Raw genomic sequence first — 17,939 nt, 5'->3', positions numbered from 1 at the left:
AAGATAAAGCTTCCTTCACTTAGTTCATACAACAAACATTTATTAGGATATTTTGGTATGCATTGGGTTGGAACCAGATTTCAAAAATAAGGCACTGGATGATGACTTCAAAGAATACAAAGTTTAGTGGGGGAGACTGACATATGAACAAATAAACTTTAGGGAGATAAGAGCAATAATATAAGTATGTACAAGGTCTGTGATGTCACAGTGGAGGGACAGATTAACTGTTCAGAGCGAGGAAGGGGAGCTGGTCGGGGGGAGGAATTTGGGTCTTGTCATAAGAGGCATTAGCTAGGTGGACAGATAGGTATAGGATTAGGAAAGGGGAGGCATTCCTAGCAGAGAGAACTGCATGTGCAAGGTGTAGAAGTATGGAACATAGGTTGGAGGAGCCAGGAAAAAATTCAGAATGGTTGGAGGATGAAATACTGTTCTGAGTGGGATGCAGGAGGAGTGATGGTAGTGGTAAGATGTAAAACTGAAGAGGTGGTTAGAGGACAGATTAGCAGAGGCCTTTGTTTCATGCCTGCTAAGGTTGGGGAGCATTCAGAACAGTGGTTTAGAGCATGAATTGGAGGGAAGAGACTTAGGTAGGGAGGCTAGTAGTGGCCCAAGTAAGGAATGATATGGGTCTTAACTAAGACTTGCAATGGGACTGGAGAGGATAGGATGTTTTAGAAATATTTAGGATATATAGTCAGAATTTGCTCAGCTACTGCTTGTGGAATGAGAGTGCAAAGATGATTGTTATGTTTCTGTATAACCTCACCCCCAGTCAAAACTGTTCATCTCCCTGAATGGCAATGCCATGAACTGACATGGAGAGAATTCAGAAAAAGGGTAGGGTTGATGGGAATGGTGATGGTGGAGAAGGAGCCAAAGAGCTCAGTTTGGGCAGAATTCAGATCAGAGAAGACACTAGAGACATGGTTATCATAGGAGACTATTTTTCTCTTCTAGTTAGTGTCCTCAGCAAAACCTTAATCTTCGGGCCGGCCCGTGGCTCACTCGGGAGAGTGTGGTGCTGATAACACCAAGGCCCCGGGTTCGGATCCCATATAGGGATGGCTGGTTCACTCACTGGCTGAGCGTGGTGCTGACAACACCAAGTCAAGGGTTAAGATCCCCTTACCGGTCATCTTTAAAAAAAAAAAAAAAAAAAAAAAACCTTAATCTTCTTGAGAGCAAGGATCATGTTCTTGTTTATTCTGTATCATTCACAAAGCCAGCCCAATGCTGAACTCCCTTAGTAAGAGTAAAGTGCCCATCAAGTACTTGCTTGATTGACAGAAGTACAGATGGTGAGAGAAAATGCTTGGACAATTGAAATACAGCTTAATTGAGCTGATCTATACTCAGTTGACAGTGATCAGAATAGGCAGATTTTGACCTGAGATTACATATATTTGTTGCTTTTAGCTAATTTCTAGTTCTATGTATATTTTATTTTATTATTATTATTTTTTAAGATGACTGGTAAGGGGATCTTAACCCTTGACTTGGTGTTGTCAGCACCACGCTCTCCCAAGTGAGCTAACCGGTCATCCCTATATGGGATCCGAACCCGTGGCCTTGGTGTTATCAGCACCACACTCTCCCAAGTGAGCCACAGGCCGCCCCTGTTCTATGTATATTTTAGATTGTTTTAAAGGATACAGAAAGTCGTAGTTTACAAAGATTGCCACCAGGGAGAGGAGCTAGGTAGCTGAGGGTCAAAAGTAGGAGGAAAACTTACTTTTCGCTATATACTGTTCTATATATTTTGAGTTTTGTACCATTAAAATGTATTATCTAGTCAAAATTACTATTATAAAAATGTTTTCTGGATTCAGTGTTTTCTTTTTCACTTAAAATTGATTTTATATATTTCTGCTTTCTTTTTTTTAGGATTTGCTTGTTATATCTTTTCCAGTCCTTTAATTTCTCTCTTAAAAATGTAAATAATTATTTAATATTTTTAACTAAATAAAGAACATAGGGTAACATACCCATTGTGGTAGGCTGAAAAATGGCCCCCCAAAGATATCCCTGGAATATATGTTACCTTTTTTGGAAAAAGGGTCTTTGCAGTTGTGAATAAATGAAGGGTCTTCAGATGGGGACATTATCCTGGGTTATTTGGGTGGGCCCTAAGTGCTATCACCTGTATCCATATAAGAGAGAGTCAGGGGAAGATTTGACACATAGAGGAGAAGGTGAGATGAGGTTGGAGCAGAGACAGTTGAAGACGATGGCCTTGAAGATTGGAGTGATGTGCCCACAAGCCAAGGAACGCTGGTATCCACAAAGATTTGGAAGAGGCAAGAAGTGGATTCTCTCCTAGATCTTCTAGAGGAAATGGCCCTCCTGCTACCTTGATTTTGGCCCAGTGATACTGAGTTTGGATTTCTGGCCTTTAGAACTGTGAGAAAATAAATTTCTGCTGTTTTAAGCCATGCAGTTTGTGATAATTTTTTATGGCTGCCTCAGGAAACAAATATACATGCTTGCTCATATATGTGCTTACTCTTTATCCCATTTCCTTACATCCCCACAGAGAGTAACAATCGTCCTAAATTTAGTATGATTTCTTCCTGCCCAGTATTGTTTTGTATATTTTGAAAATGAAATTTATTCATACTGATACATGTAAAAATACTGTCAAATTGGTCTCCAAAAGAGTTGTACTGATTTATATATCCACCATTTATATATGAGAGTTCCCTGTCTTTACATCTTCTCTAACACTTGTTATTGACTGAATTTTTTACTTTTGCCAGTCTAACAGGAATAGAATGAATATCTGGCATTTTCCTGATTACTAGCAAAGTTGAGCATCTTTTAAAAGTTTTATCTTCTCCAATTATGTTATAAAGACTTTGTCATAAAGAGTTTAATTTCTTCTTAAAATAGAACACCTACAGAATGCCAAATACTTTAAAATTTTATTATGAAAAATTTTAAGCTTTCAGAAAAGTAGAAGGGTGACAGCCTGTGGCTCACTCGGGAGAGTGTGGTGCTGATAACACCAAGGCCATGGGTTCGGATCCTATATAAGGATGGCCAGTTTGCTCACTGGCTGAGCATGGTGCTGACAACACCAAGCCAAGGGTTAAGATCCCCTATATAAGGGGAAAAAAAAAGTAGAAGGAATAGTGTCTTAATCCATTATGTGGGCTGTGCTATGGATGGAATGTCCCCCCAAACTCATTAAAGCTTAAGTTATGTCCCCCAAAGTTCAAGGCATTAGAAACTTGGCCCCCACTGTGACAGTTTTGAGAGGGTGGGAAATCCCATTATGATAACTGAAAGGTGGGGCCTTGAAGAGGTGATTAGATTCTGAGGACCATAACCTAGTGAATGGATTAATAATGGTGGTCATGGGTGTGGTTCTGGGGGCCTTAAAAGGAGAGCACATGAGTGTCTCTCTCTCTTTCTCTCTGCTTCTGCCATCTCACAATGTGATACCCTGTGTCACTGAAGCCACCACTGAGGAAAATTCTCACCCAGATGTGTTCCCTGGACTTTGGACTTCCCAGCCTCCAGAACTGTAAGCAATACATTTCATTTTCTTACAGGTTACCCAGTTCCATGTATTTTGTTGTAAGCAACAGAAACAGACTAATATAGGCTGCTATAACAAAATATTGTAAACTGGGTATCTTATAAACAACAAATTTATTTTCCACAGTTCTGGAAGCTGGGAAGTCCAAGGTCAAGGCACTGGCAGATTCACTGTCTGGTGAGGACCTACTTTCTGGGTCAGAGATGGCACCTTCTTGCTGTGTCCTCAAATGGTGGAGGGGGTAAACACGCTCTCTTGGGCCTATTTATGGCATTAATTCTGTTTTTAAGAAAACTGATCATCTCTCAAAGGCTCCACCTCCTCATGTCATCACCTTGGGTGTCAGGATTTTGACATATGAACTTTTGGGGACACATATCATAGCAAATAGCGTAATGAAAACCCACATATTACTTAAATTCAAATGTTGGTAGCATTTTCCTGTTATTTGGTGTACATACACATTTTTTTTTTTTTGGCTTAATTATTTTGAAGTATATTACAGACATCATAACACCTTATTCCACAACATTTCAAATTGCATCTCTAGAAAATAAGGAAATTCTCCTGGATACCTAACAAAAATTCCTTAATATCAAATATCTAGTCCATATTTATATTTCCTCAAGTGTTCCCAGTATGCCTTTTATAATTTTTTAAGGTCAGGATCTAGTGAAGGACCATGCTTTCTTTGAATTTGATTGTTATTTGAACAAAGTGAACAGTTCAGATCCCTGTGCCAGCCAGCTGCAAAAAAAAAAAGTAGTAATAATCCCCTGCCTTTTACTTATAACATTGTAAGAGTAAAGACTTTTTTGTAAGAGTAGTCCATTTGTCTTGTAGAATGTTCCTCATTCTGGATTTGTCTAATTGTGTCTTATGGTTATCTTTTTCCTCTCTCCCTTGCATTTTCTATGAATTGGAAGTTGGATCTAAGCTTGATTAGATTTAGGTTTAACAATTTTAGCAAGAATGCCTCACAGATAATCTGTGCACTTCATAGTATATCACATCAGGAGCCATATATGTATAGTTGTCTCATTATTAATCATGCTAATAACTTTGATCACTTGGCTATGTTGTTAGGTTTTTCCTTTTGCTGCTAGTTAGTAATCTGAGGGGGTGAGTACTTTGGAGCCATGTGAATGTCCAGTTCCTCATTAACCTTTCACTTAAATATGTTAGCATTGATTAGTGTCCCTTTTCTGAATCAACTATTCTATGAGGGTTTTCAGAATGGTGGTTTTTCTAATTCTATCATTTTTTCCTCATTTGTTAGCTGTCAGTTTTCTGTAATGATCTTTCCCTCATTAGCTGGGGTTATTTAGTTACCTGAACATACTGTTTCTACTGAAAAGGCAGGATAAGTGCTTGATGCTTTTTCTTTAATCACCAATATTTAGAATAAGGAATTGGTATTATTGTAACTTCTAGTGGTGTTAAGTGCTTTCTGTCCATCCCCCTTTCCTTTCCCCCTGCCTCAGCACCATTTTGGATTCAAGGATTTTTATGTTTAGTGTGTTACAGTCAATTCTAACATTATTCTGTTCAATGCTTAAATACTTATAAATTTGGTCAGTGGGAGCTATTCAAGCCAGTTCCTATATCCTTTTAACATAAGCTTATTAGTCTCTGAGTGCTTCCTTGTTTTCTAATATATACATCCTAGTGTGATTTGTATATTATCAGCCATTTCTTTAAGGAATACTGGTTTCTTTTAGTGAGGATGATATTTAGAAACCAAAATTTGGGTGCTCATGATGCTTCTCACTACTGGAATGTCCCTGCTTCTAGGCCTTTTTATGGAACAGAACTAGGATATATATTCTTTAAAAAGTTATGCAGTGATTATAGACTAAGTTATTTGAAACAACCTTTCTGCCAAAAATAACTAGAAGAGCTAAAAAAAAAAAAAAGTATAGCTTTTTGAAATCACTGAAAACTACCAACACAGAGAGAAATTGCAAAATCAAGATCCTACAGAAGAGGGAAGGTCAATTACATGAGCCCAGTCATTTAGGACTACTTTCCCCCTACCCTAAAGAGATCCTCTATTTTCTTCCTTTTTAAAAAAAATGTTTTTAAAAAAATTTTCATTGTAACATTGTTGATTGTACATATCTGTGGGGTACAGAGTTGACTATCAATACCTGCGTGTAATATATGATGCTCAAATCAGAATAATTATTATATTCAACAATATACACTACACTGTCATTGCTATTCATTCTTTACCAGTTCCTCCCCCCTACCCCTTCCCACTTCTAGTAGCATCAGTTCTCCTTTTGAAAGATCCTGTGTCTCAATGCAATGGCTGAGAAACTGAGAATTTGGGTAAAGCTTTTGACAGACCCTGTGGTTGGAGAGTATAAAAATTGGAGTTCATGACACACCAAGGATAAGGGACTCTGGTAAAAATCTAGGGCTTTTGGTTGGGACTCCAAAAGGATAAACCTTAGCAGTGACAGTGAGCTGAAAATAGACTGGCTTTCACAAAGACTGAAGCCCAATGTTAAATAATCTCTATCTCTGATTGGATTTATTAAGATTAATTAAAAACCATTTGCCAATGCACTTAAGCTAGATGTTTGCCAGAAGCAAATGTAAGTCTTCTCTGTAAGAAGATGACATCATCCAGAGACTTAAATTATCCTGCAGATTTTCATAGATAATGTTCAGAATTCAATTTTTTTAAAAAAGACGTTTACTCATAGATCTTTATATATTTGGATACAAGTCTTTATATGTCCTGGATGTAGAGTCTTTATAAATACCTTTTACCTATTATCATTTATATGGTTACAAGTATCTTCTCCCAATTTGTGACATTTTACTCTTTATGAAGCCCAGTGATGAATAAAAATTCTTAATTTCAATATATAGATAAAGATATCAGTCTTTTCCTTTATGGTTATTGCTTTTCGTGTCTTAAGAAATCCTTCCCTAAACTGAAATAATATACATATTCCTATACTGTCTTAAAGTAGCAGAGTTTTGCATTATGTACTTATGTCTTCAGTATACCTGAATTTCAGTGAAGGATGGAACAGGGATTTGATTATTTTGTTTTCCATTTGGTTTACCATTTGTCTCAGCACTATTTATGGAAAATGCCCTGTTCTCAGTGGTTTTGGTTTTCATTACCTTGTTTACCTGGCATATTGTAGACTCTCTGAGTGAGTTGGAATAAAGGTTATATCTTGATAGTGTGAAATTCTTTCTAGAGGTTCTTTATGGTCTTCACAACATATTATCTAATTTACTAATTGATTTTTCTCTATTGTATTTCTTATGTTCTCTTTTACTTACCAACTATAAATGCTTTTCATTTATTATTAAAGTCCTATTGGCATTAAATAAATGTTTGTTGAATTTCCTCTTTATTTGTTTTAAATTTCCTTCTGTTTATTTATTGTTGTATTTTTTTCACAGCTGGCTGGTCCCTTTTGTTTATTGTAGTGATCTTTACGGTTAGGAGACATGTTTGGTACAATTTCTTGAGCTCTTTGTCTTGAAGTGTACGAGACCTGTACTTATATTTCTTAACCCTAACAAAACATGAGAATCACCTGGAAAGATTTTTAAATGCTACCTGTTATTTGGGCTCTGCCCCTGGCCCAGTTAAGTTAGTATTTTTTAAGTTTCCTGGGTGACTTTTATGTGTAGTTCAGGTTGAGAAGTACTGGTCTGAGACATGACTAGATAATTTTGATTCTTCCCATTTCTTTTAGGTAAGGTTTTTGTTTGCAAAGTCTCTTTGATTTTGTAAGTTTAAAAGGATTTTTCTTAGGGCTGGCCGGATAGCCCTGTTGGTTAGAACACAGTGTTATAACACCAAGGTCAAGGTTTCAGATCCCTGTACAAGCCAGCCGAAAAAAAAAAGAATTTTTCTTTTGACAGATTTTATGAAACTTTTACCTTTGATATTTAAAACTATACACAGGAAGTTTCTGGAGATTTTTGTTTCATAAGTATTACTTATGGCTGAAAATTTTTGTCCCTTCTTCACATTTCATATTCCATGCAATTAAATTCAACAGGTATTTATTGAGCATCTGCTTAGTGCCAGGCATTATGCAAAGGCTTGGTAAGTTAGAAAAGGTTTTTTTTTTTTTTTACAGTCAACTTACAGGTAATTATAATGAGCTTTACAAAAGAGGGGGGCATAGGGTTCTGTTTAATTATACTGCAAGGGGTTTTAACCAATTCTGGGGATCAGGGAAGCCCTCCCTGAAGTAACATGTAAGGTGAAACTTTAAGAATGACTTCAGAAAACACGTTCTTTAGATAAATTGGATTTTATCAAAGTTAAAAGCTTACATACATCAAAGGACATCACGAAAGTGAAAAGACAACCTACAGAGTGGGAGAAAATATTTGCAAATCATGTATCTCATAAGGGTCTACTATCAGAATATATAAAGAACTCATATAACTTGACAACAAAAAGACAAAGAACCCAATTAAAAAGTGAGCAGAAGACATGAATAGACATTTCTCTGAAGGGGGATGAGCAAATAGCCAACAAGCATGTGAAAAGATGTCCAACTTCGCTGGTCAGTAAGAAAATGCAGATCAACGCCGTAATGAGATACCACTTCACACCCAGCAGACTGATTATAATAAAAAAAAAAACTGGAAAATATCAAGTGCTGGTGAGATGTGGAAAACATAGCTCATTGCTGGTGGAAATATAAAATGGTACACTGTGAAAACAGTTTGGCAGATCCTCAAAAACATAGAATTACCGTATATCCTAGCAATTGCAGTCCCAGGTATATGAGTATGTACCTAAAAGAATTGAAAACAGGTACTCAAGCAAATACTTGTACCTGACTCTTCATGGCAGCACTATTCACAGTAGCCAAAAGGTGGAAACAACTCAAATGTCCATCAACAGATGAATGGATAAATAAAATGTGGTATATACATACAATGGAATATTATTCAGCCATAAAAAGGACTAAAGTATTGATGCATACTACAACATGGATAAACCTTAAACAGAAACAAAAGGTCACACATCATATGATTTCTTATATGAAATATTCAGAATAAGCAATTCTATAAAGACAAAGCAAATTAGTGGTTGCCAGGAAATTGGAGGACGGGAGATAGGAAGAAATTATTTAAAAGGTGTAGCATATTCTTCTGTAGTGTTAAAGTTTTTAGCATAGAGAGAGTTGGTCCTAGCACAATATTGTAAATGCACTGAATTGTGCACTTTCAAATGATGATGTGTTACATGAATTTCACTTCAAAAAATATGCATAAAAGTAACATTAGAATGTTAAAAATTGTATGACCTGATAGTGGAGTTATTACAATTATTGTTGCATAATAAATATTTTACAGATTTTGTTAAATATTAAACATTAAAAGTGAAATTTTTTGGAAATACATCTTGTAATGGTATGGATTTTTTAAATGCCATTTAGTTCATGTGTCTGGATGAATGCTACATGGATAAATGCTACAGGGTTCAGCATCAATTCTATTTCTATTTTATGTTTTTATCGACTCAAGTGCTGAGATGCCTTGTTAATATGAATAAGTAGATGGTAATGGAAGGAGTTGTGTAATGCAGTGTCAGTTCTTTGAACTTCTGAGTCATATGCCAAAAAGCACATAGTGATTTAGTATAAAATTTACTTTTAATGATTAATCTGACAATTCAGGTTTTCTTTCAGTTTTTTTGAAAAGTAAAGAATTGGAAAACAGTTTACTTGCATAAAAATTTGGTAATCATTAGAATCATTTACTACTTTCTCAACACCTTACACCAGTATTTCCAGTCAGCCCTGTGTTTAGCACTTCAGAGGTTTTTGCCTGTCAGGGAAATATACCATGGTAATAAGAAACATGGGTTAGGTGAGTATCTTTCTTTTGTAAAGTGGAAAAGGGATTATTGTTAAAGAGGAGAAGGAAAAGATGCATTCTTATGACACAGGAAAGGTAGTTTTTGAAATGATTATGTATAAAAGGTAAAAATCTTCTGATGCCCGTAAAATTATCTGTGCCTATTCACCTCTTAAACAATCTTTGTATACTTTCAGGGTGCCATATTCCCTCTGAAGTTTTTATGTAAAGTGCTTCTTACTGCCTGCCTTCAGCTAAAAATCTTTGAATAGCTTGGAATTTCTGTGCACTGTGAATAAAAAAGATGAAAAAGAAAAAAAAAAAAATAGAATTGGGCCCTAAAGCCCTTTCTTTGAAAATGGCTTTATTTTTTGTGTCTGAAACAATTGTAGAATTAATACAAAATTTTTTATAATTGGTTGAACTAGGAGTATTGACATCTCTTGTAATTCCTTTTCTAAAACTTTTCCCAGGTCAATGAATGGTCGTTGAAGATAAGAAAGGAAATGAGAGTTGTTGACAGGCAAATAAGAGGTAAATTATCATTTTATGTCTTCTATTCTCTAATTGCTATATTTTGCTTCAGTTCATAAAAGTAAACTGCATCTATATATTGTAAGACATAGTTTATTTCTATAATAATTATTTATAGCTGTCCTAATTTTGCTTTCTAATTCTATAATAATTATTAAAAAAGACATAACGAATTAAAAGAAACTTTATATTTTGTAAGCAAAAGAAACCTGTTGCTACATATAAAGAAATGTCTCTTATGGAATTCAAATTAAGCAAATTGTGCCTAAGTAGAAATGGAATTCCATTATCACTACTCTTAGTATAACTGTAGATTGAGTAATATCTATTTCTAAATAAGGCTGATTTTTTTTTTTTTTTCTTTTTTTGGAGTACCACTTAAAATTAAGGTGATTTATAAAAGGATGGTAATGGCTAAAACTTTTAAGATTTTTAACACTTCTGTGATTGGAGAAGAATTAATCTCTTAAAGGTATCTCAATATCACTACCTTAAAAAAGAATTGGGGAGAGGAATTCTATTCCCAGCCATGATGGAGTAATTGATGTTGGACTTGCAATTGTACTCCCATTGTAAATAAAAAATTTGAGGGCCGGCCCGTGGCTCACTTGGGAGAGTGTGGTGCTGATAACACCAAGTCAAGGGTTAAGATCCCCTTACTGGTCATCTTTAAAAAAAAAAAAAAAAATTGGACAAAGCAAGAAAGAAAAAAAGTGGAGAAAATCTGTGAAACAGCTGTTTTCAGATTTGGACAGCTGGCAGTACAGGATTGTGATCACTGAGAGAAGGGGAGCAGAGAGAGAGCCCTAATATGGCCCTGTCTCTCTGCCTGGAGATATCTGGATTGTAGCCTGTGAAAGGGATTCCAAGCAGAACATTGTGGTCTCACTGAGTTGAGACAAATATTGGGGTTCAGGGAAGTTGAAGTGGCTAGAGTTTCTGGGGCAGAGTATCAGAGAGGAAGGAAATACTCAGAAAGAACTCTACCCCATACCAGCTAGCCACCAAACAAATGAAAAAACAACCTCAAATATCTGCATAGGATCCTTTTGAATCTTTGGCCTGATACTAAGTTATGCTTACTTAGAATACAATTTCAAGAGGGTGGGCAAAGAACAAATACTGGGAACAGAACAACTACCAGGAAGATACAAGCAGAACAATTCGCAGAGCTAAGGGTTCAGAGATGGTTGAGTTCTGATCAGACACAGTGAAGAGACTTTGTTATCCTCTGGGACACTCAGTAGAGCCCCCAAAAGGATCATACCTTAATGAGGTCACACCTAACCATCCAGCCCCTATGTTTTCCTTTAAATTCCTCAACACATTTATAATAGTTTTTAAAAATCCTTGTCTACTATTCAGTCATCTCTGTTTTTCCTGGGTCTATTTCTATTGCTTGGACTTTTCTCCTGGTTTTGGATCACATTTTCCTGTTTCTTCACAGTAATTTTTCATTGGATGCTGGCCACTGTGAATGTTTAACTGTTGAGTGTCTGAATTTTATAGTCTTCCTTTAAAGAGTGTTAAGTTTTATTTTGTCAGGGAGTGTAATTTGAGCCTCAGAGGAGAGGAGTCAGGAAGGGATCAGATGAAATAATAGCTGAATGTTTTCCAAGTCTGATGAAAACTATGAGAACCGATCCAAGGAACTCATCTCCAAATAGGATAAACACAAAGAAAACCACACTCAGGCATAGCTTAATCAAATTACTGAAAGCAAAGAGATAAAACAACCCAAGAAAAGTCACGTATTAAATACAGGAAATAATGATAAAAATAATTTCAAAATTCTTATCAGAAACAATGCAAACTAGAACATTTTTGATAGGATGAAAGGAAAAAACCCCACATTATTCTAGACTTCTATATCCAGCAAAATAGCATTCAAAGGTGAAGGTGAAATTGGAAAAAAATCCTACCGATCATAAAACATATAATACAGATGTATATTATCTCTAGCTCTTGCTGATATGAGACCTTTAATGATCAGGCTTTCCTTAAGTTGTAGGTTTTTATAAATCATTAGTAACTGTACAGAAATGATACTCTCATAATTGTCGGAATACTACTTATTGATAGAGCAAGTTCTGGAATGTATTTACACTGATTTTTAAGTTTTTAGATCAGTACCAACAAATGTTAGGATGGACTCACAAAAAGCATTTTGAAATTCAAGTATAATAGTATTATATTTTTTCTTTTTTTACTTTTACACTACTTTAGTGTTGTTTCTGGAAATGATGAATATCTGCCACACTGATTATTTTGATTTTATTTATATCCTCCTATATATTTTCCTATTTAATACACACATTTAGATCATAGTAAGAACAGATGTGAATGCCAGTGTATCTGGTTTACCCTTGATTTTTGGTGTTCTTTATTATGTTCCAAATGTAGATATCCAAAGGGAAGAAGAAAAAGTGAAACGGTCTGTGAAAGATGCTGCCAAGAAGGGCCAGAAGGATGTTTGTGTGGTTCTGGCCAAGGAGATGATCAGGTCAAGGAAGGCTGTGAGCAAGCTCTATGCATCCAAAGCACACATGAACTCGGTGCTCATGGGCATGAAGAACCAGCTTGGTAAGGCAGCAGTTAGCTTACAGTCACCTCATAATGCTGATGTTGTTATTATCAACACCGGTTTACTTGGATAGGAAGAACAGATTCAGCTCTTTTTTTTATTCTTTATACTGTCTTAGTTGGAGTGTTGAATAAATGCAAAATATAATTATTACTGTTATTACTATTTTATTGTTCATTTCATTGTTGATTTCTTTTTGCTAGTATTTTTGAAGTAATGACAAGCATCTGCATATAGATCTGCTTTGTTTAGAAGTTAGAATACATTGAAGAGTGTCACCAAGTGACCTGAGAACTGTATTGTAGGAGTAAGAGACCAGCCTCTGTGTTTGGTGGGAGGATGAAGAAGAAAAGAGTTTCCTCACTTAGTCCTAGGCCCAGAGCAGCCCCAGGCAAAATTTTAAAATAAGCTAAGTTTGGCTTTGGCTGTCATCCACCTCTTTTCTGTCTCATCTTTATCTGCCTACTACTTCCTCACATTTTAGTAGTCTGCAGATCCCATAATGAGTATTTAGCATGCAGGTGAACTTTCAAGTTTAGATGACTTAAAAATTCATAATATTTAAAATAAAAAATAAACATTATTTTGGTGTTACCGGCACCACACTCTCTAACCAACTGACCTAACTGGCTAGCCCTGTTTCCTTTCAGTGTCCAGTAAAATACTGTTTGTAGTTTTTCACAGGTGTCTGTCTCCGGGCCACTGACAGCTTGAGACAGAGGTTAAATTTTACATCCACTTCATTTCTTTTCTTACTTAATTTCTGTTAAATTAGGAAGTCCTAACTCAGGATTATAGTTTTTTGGTAATAGCAGCAAGTAACTGTCAGATATTTAGATTAAATATGGACTCAAATTTTGGAGAAATTTTTTACTAAAGAATATTTCCAACTCTGTCAAATACTTGGTGTGAGTACATCACATCACACTCAAATGTTAGACTGTTTCAGTTTAGAGGAGGGTGCCAAGTGAGTTCCTTTATTTGGTTGTATTTGGCTCTGAAGGCATTTCTTCACGTTCAGTTTTAACATTTGGATGGGTCTTAAATATGCCTAATAATGAATGTATCATCAGTTTCTTTCTCCAGATATCGAAGAAAATAATCATGGGCTAGGGACAGAGTAAAAAAAATGTAACAAACTGTTTGTACCACATCTTCTTTTAAACCCATCAGGATTATCTTCACTTTTAGAAACTGTTATTTCAGCCCTGAAGTGATGAATTTAGTCTCTTTCAATGCTGCGTATATCACCTAGATATGCCTTTTGATCAAGCCGAGTATTCAGTGCCATGAAGAAATAGTTTAATCTTGTCTGTTATTTTGAAAGCTCAAGTAAATACTGTTGACTTTTACAGCCAGCTTTGAAAGTTTCATGTTTATTCCCTATTGTTCCTGCAGTGTGCTGAAAAGACAGATGTTCAGATGACCATGATAAGCTTATTTTAAAATTTTTCACTATTTCCTATACTGAATCAACATCAGGAAACATATTGCTTATTTTGCCTTTTTTCCCCTATGAATAAAGAAGTGTGTGCACAGCCTCTTTTTTCCCCCAATTGTGGAAATAAAAGTACAGAGTATAAATTAATAAATGCTTATGTCCCTTTCATCCAGGTAATAAGCATTTATTAAATAAAATAAAATGTAACATTTTGTTATATTTGTCTGCTTTTATATTATAAACAAAATGAAACATTATTACTAAAGTTGAAGCTCCTTTAATACCCCTTCCCAATTCCATTCCCTTCTCTCCTAACCTCCTCAGATTCATTATCATGAATCTTAAAATTTGTATAAATGGTATCATACCATATGTATCGTTCTGCATCATTTTTCCTCTTTTATCATTGTGTTTTAAAAATATACCCATAATGATAAATGTAGAGAAAGTCCCTATTTTTTTTTGTTTAAAGACTCCCTTACTGGTCATCTTTTTTTTTTTTTTTTTTTTAAAGCGGCCTTTCCTAATGAGAGAACTTGCAGTTTCAGAGGCCACAGTTGGAAAGCAAGTGCCCAAGGTCCGGGACAATCTTTGAGTTTTTGACAATCTTGGCTGAGATGGAAGGAGATTGAGGGTAGGTGGAGGAATTTTGAAGGTCTTGAGAGATTTCCTTTTGAAGAAATGAGAGATGGACCTGCTTATCTTTTGTTAAACTAAATTTCAAATGGATTATGATAAACTATAAAAGCCCAAACAAAATGAATGCACTGGAAGGAAATCAGGTCGAATAGTTTTACACTCAGTGGGAAGGGAAGACCTTTCTAAATGAAACCCGAAACACAGAAGTATAGAGGTGATTATATAAAGCAATAAAAGGTCTCTATCTTAAAAAAGTAATAACATTAAAAGACATTTTATTTTAATTATTTTATTTATTTATTACTTTTTTAAATTTTATTTTGTCGATATACAATGTGGTTGATTATTGTGGCCCATTAACCGAAACCTCCCTCCCTCCTCCCTCTCCCCCCTCCCACCCAACAATGTCCTTTCTGTATGCTTGTCGTGTCAACTTCAAGGAATTGTAATTGTTATGTCTTCTTCTTCCCCCCGGCTGTGTGTGTGTGTGTGTGTGTGTGTGTGTGTGTGTGTGTGTGTGTGTGTGTGTGTGTGTGTGTGTGTGTGTGTGTGTGTGTGTGTGTGTGTGTGTGTGTGTGTGTGTGTGTGTGTGTGTGTGTGTGTGTGTGTGTGTGTGTCTGAATTTATTTAGTTATTTTTATCTCCCACCAATAAGTGAGAACATGTGGTATTTCTCTTTCTGTGCCTGACTTGTTTCACTTAATATAATTCTCTCAAGGTCCATCCATGTCGTTGCAAATGGCAGTATTTCATTCTTTTTTATAGCTGAATAGTATTCCATTGTGTAGATATACCACATTTTCCGTATCCACTCATCCGATGATGGACATTTGGGCTGGTTCCAACTCTTGGCTATTGTAAAGAGAGCTGCAATGAACAGTGGGGAACAGGTATACCTTCGACGTCATGATTTCCATTCCTCTGGGTATATTCCCAGCAGTGGGATAGCTGGGTCATATGGTAGATCTATCTGCAATTGTTTGAGGAACCTCCATACCATTTTCCATAGAGGCTGCACCATTTTGCAGTCCCACCAACAATGTATGGAAGTTCCTTTTTCTCTGCAACGTTGCCAGCATTTATCGTTCAGAGTCTTTTGGATTTTAGCCATCCTAAATGGGGTGAGATGGTATCTCAGTGTAGTTTTGATTTACATTTCCCGGATGCTGAGTGATGTTGAGCATTTTTTCATATGTCTGTTGGCCATTTGTATATCTTCCTTAGAGAAATGCCTACTTAGCTCTTTTGCCCATTTTTTAATTGGGTTGCTTGTTTTCTTCTTGTAAAGTTGTTTGAGTTCCTTATATATTCTGGATATTAATCCTTTGTCAGATGTATATTTTGCAAATATTTTCTCCCACTCTGTTGGTTGTCTTTTAACTCTGTTAATTGTTTCTTTTGCTGTGCAGAAGCTTTTTAGTTTGATATAATCCCATTTGTTTATTTTTCCTTTGGTTGCCCATGCTTTTGGGGTCGTATTCATGAAGTCTGTGCCCAGTCCTATTTCCTGAAGTGTTTCTCCTATGTTTTCTTTAAGAAGTTTTATTGTTTCAGGGTGTATATTTAAATCCTTAATCCATTTTGAGTTGATTTTAGTATACGGTGAGAGGTATGGGTCTAGTTTCATTCTCCTGCATATGGATATCCAGTTATCCCAGCACCATTTGCTGAAGAGGCAGTCCCTTCGCCAGTGAATAGGCTTGGTGCCTTTGTCAAAGATCAGATGGCAGTAAGTGTGTGGGTTGATTTCTGGATTCTCTATTCTATTCCATTGGTCAGTGTGTCTGTTTTTATGCCAGTACCATACTGTTTTGGTTATTATAGCTTTGTAGTATAGCTTAAAGTCAGGTAGTGTTATGCCTCCAGCTTTATTTTTTTTGCTGAGCATTGCTTTGGCTATTCGTGGTCTTTTATTGTTCCATATAAATGTCTGAATAGTTTTTTCCATTTCTGAGAAAAATGTCTTTGGAATTTTGATGGGGATTGCGTTGAATTTGTATATCACTTTGGGTAGTATGGACATTTTCACTATGTTGATTCTTCCAATCCAAGAGCATGGAATATCTTTCCATCTTCTCGTATCCTCTCTAATTTCTCTCTGCAGTGGTTTGTAGTTCTCATTATAGAGATTTTTCACCTCCTTGGTTAACTCAATTCCTAAGTATTTTATTTTTTTGGTGGCTATTGTAAATGGGCAGGCTTTCTTGATTTCTCGTTCTGCATGTTCACTATTGGAGAATAGAAATGCTACTGATTTTTGTGTGTTGATTTTGTATCCTGCTACTGTGCTGAAATCATTTATCACCTCCAAGAGGTTTTTTATAGAGGTTTTAGGCTGTTCGATATATAGGTTCATGTCATCTGCAAACAGGGACAGTTTGACTTCATCTTTTCCAATCTGGATGCCCTTTATTTCCTTCTCTTCTCTTATTGCTCTGGCTAGTACTTCCAATACTATGTTGAATAGGAGTGGTGAGAGTGAGCATCCTTGTCTAGTTCCTGTTCTTAAAGGAAAAGCTTTCAGCTTTTCCCCATTCAGGATGATATTGGCAGTAGGTTTATCATATATGGCTTTAATTATGTTGAGATACTTTCCATCTATACCTAACTTATAGAGGGTCTTTGTCATGAATGAGTGTTGAATTTTATCAAATGCTTTTTCAGCATCTATAGAGATGATCATATGGTCCTTGTGTTTGATTTTATTAATATGGTGTATCACATTTATTGATTTGCGTATGTTGCATCCCTGGAATGAATCCCACTTGATCGTGGTGAATAATTTTACATATGTATTGCTGTATTCTGTTTGCTAGTATTTTAGTGAGGATTTTTGCATCTATATTCATCAAGGATATTGGCCTATAGTTTTCTTTTTTGGTTGTATCTTTACCTGGTTTTGGTATCAGGATGATGTTTGCTTCATAGAATGAGTTTGGGAGGTTTGCGTCTGTTTCAGTGTTTTGGAATAGTTTGTAAAGAATCGGTGTCAATTCCTCTTTGAATGTTTGGTAAAATTCTGCTGTGAATCCATCTGGTCCTGGGCTTTTCTTTGTTGGGAGCCTTCTGATAACAGCTTCAATCTCCTTTATTGTTAATTGTTCAGATTTTCTACGTCTTCATGGCTCAGTTTTGGGAGCTTGTGTGTGTCCAGAAATTTATCCATTTCCTCCAGATTTTCAAATTTGTTGGTGTATAGTTGTTTATAGTAGTCTCGAGTGATTCCTTGTATTTCAGATGAATCAGTTGTAATATCACCTTTTTCATTTCTAATTTTTGTTATTTGAATCTGCTCTCTCCTTTTTTTTTGTTAGCCATATTAATGGTTTGTCAAT

At 35.8% G+C, this 17,939-nt stretch overlaps 1 protein-coding gene across 1 annotated transcript in view; it reads left to right on the top strand.

Annotated features, from left to right (window-relative positions):
- Positions 1–17,939, top strand: part of CHMP3 (charged multivesicular body protein 3) — a 47,962-nt gene that overhangs the window by 4,461 nt on the left and 25,562 nt on the right. The window contains exons 2-3 of the mRNA XM_063078450.1: positions 9,880–9,940; positions 12,344–12,523. Of these exons, the coding sequence (XP_062934520.1) occupies positions 9,880–9,940; positions 12,344–12,523 (241 nt within the window). The remainder of the gene's footprint in view (positions 1–9,879; positions 9,941–12,343; positions 12,524–17,939) is intronic.

This window comes from Cynocephalus volans, chromosome 14 (genome assembly GCF_027409185.1).
Source record: "Cynocephalus volans isolate mCynVol1 chromosome 14, mCynVol1.pri, whole genome shotgun sequence".
In the NCBI taxonomy this organism is placed as follows: domain Eukaryota; kingdom Metazoa; phylum Chordata; class Mammalia; order Dermoptera; family Cynocephalidae; genus Cynocephalus; species Cynocephalus volans.
Note: the sequence above shows the minus strand (reverse complement) of the source record. Positions and strands in the feature narration are given on the sequence as shown.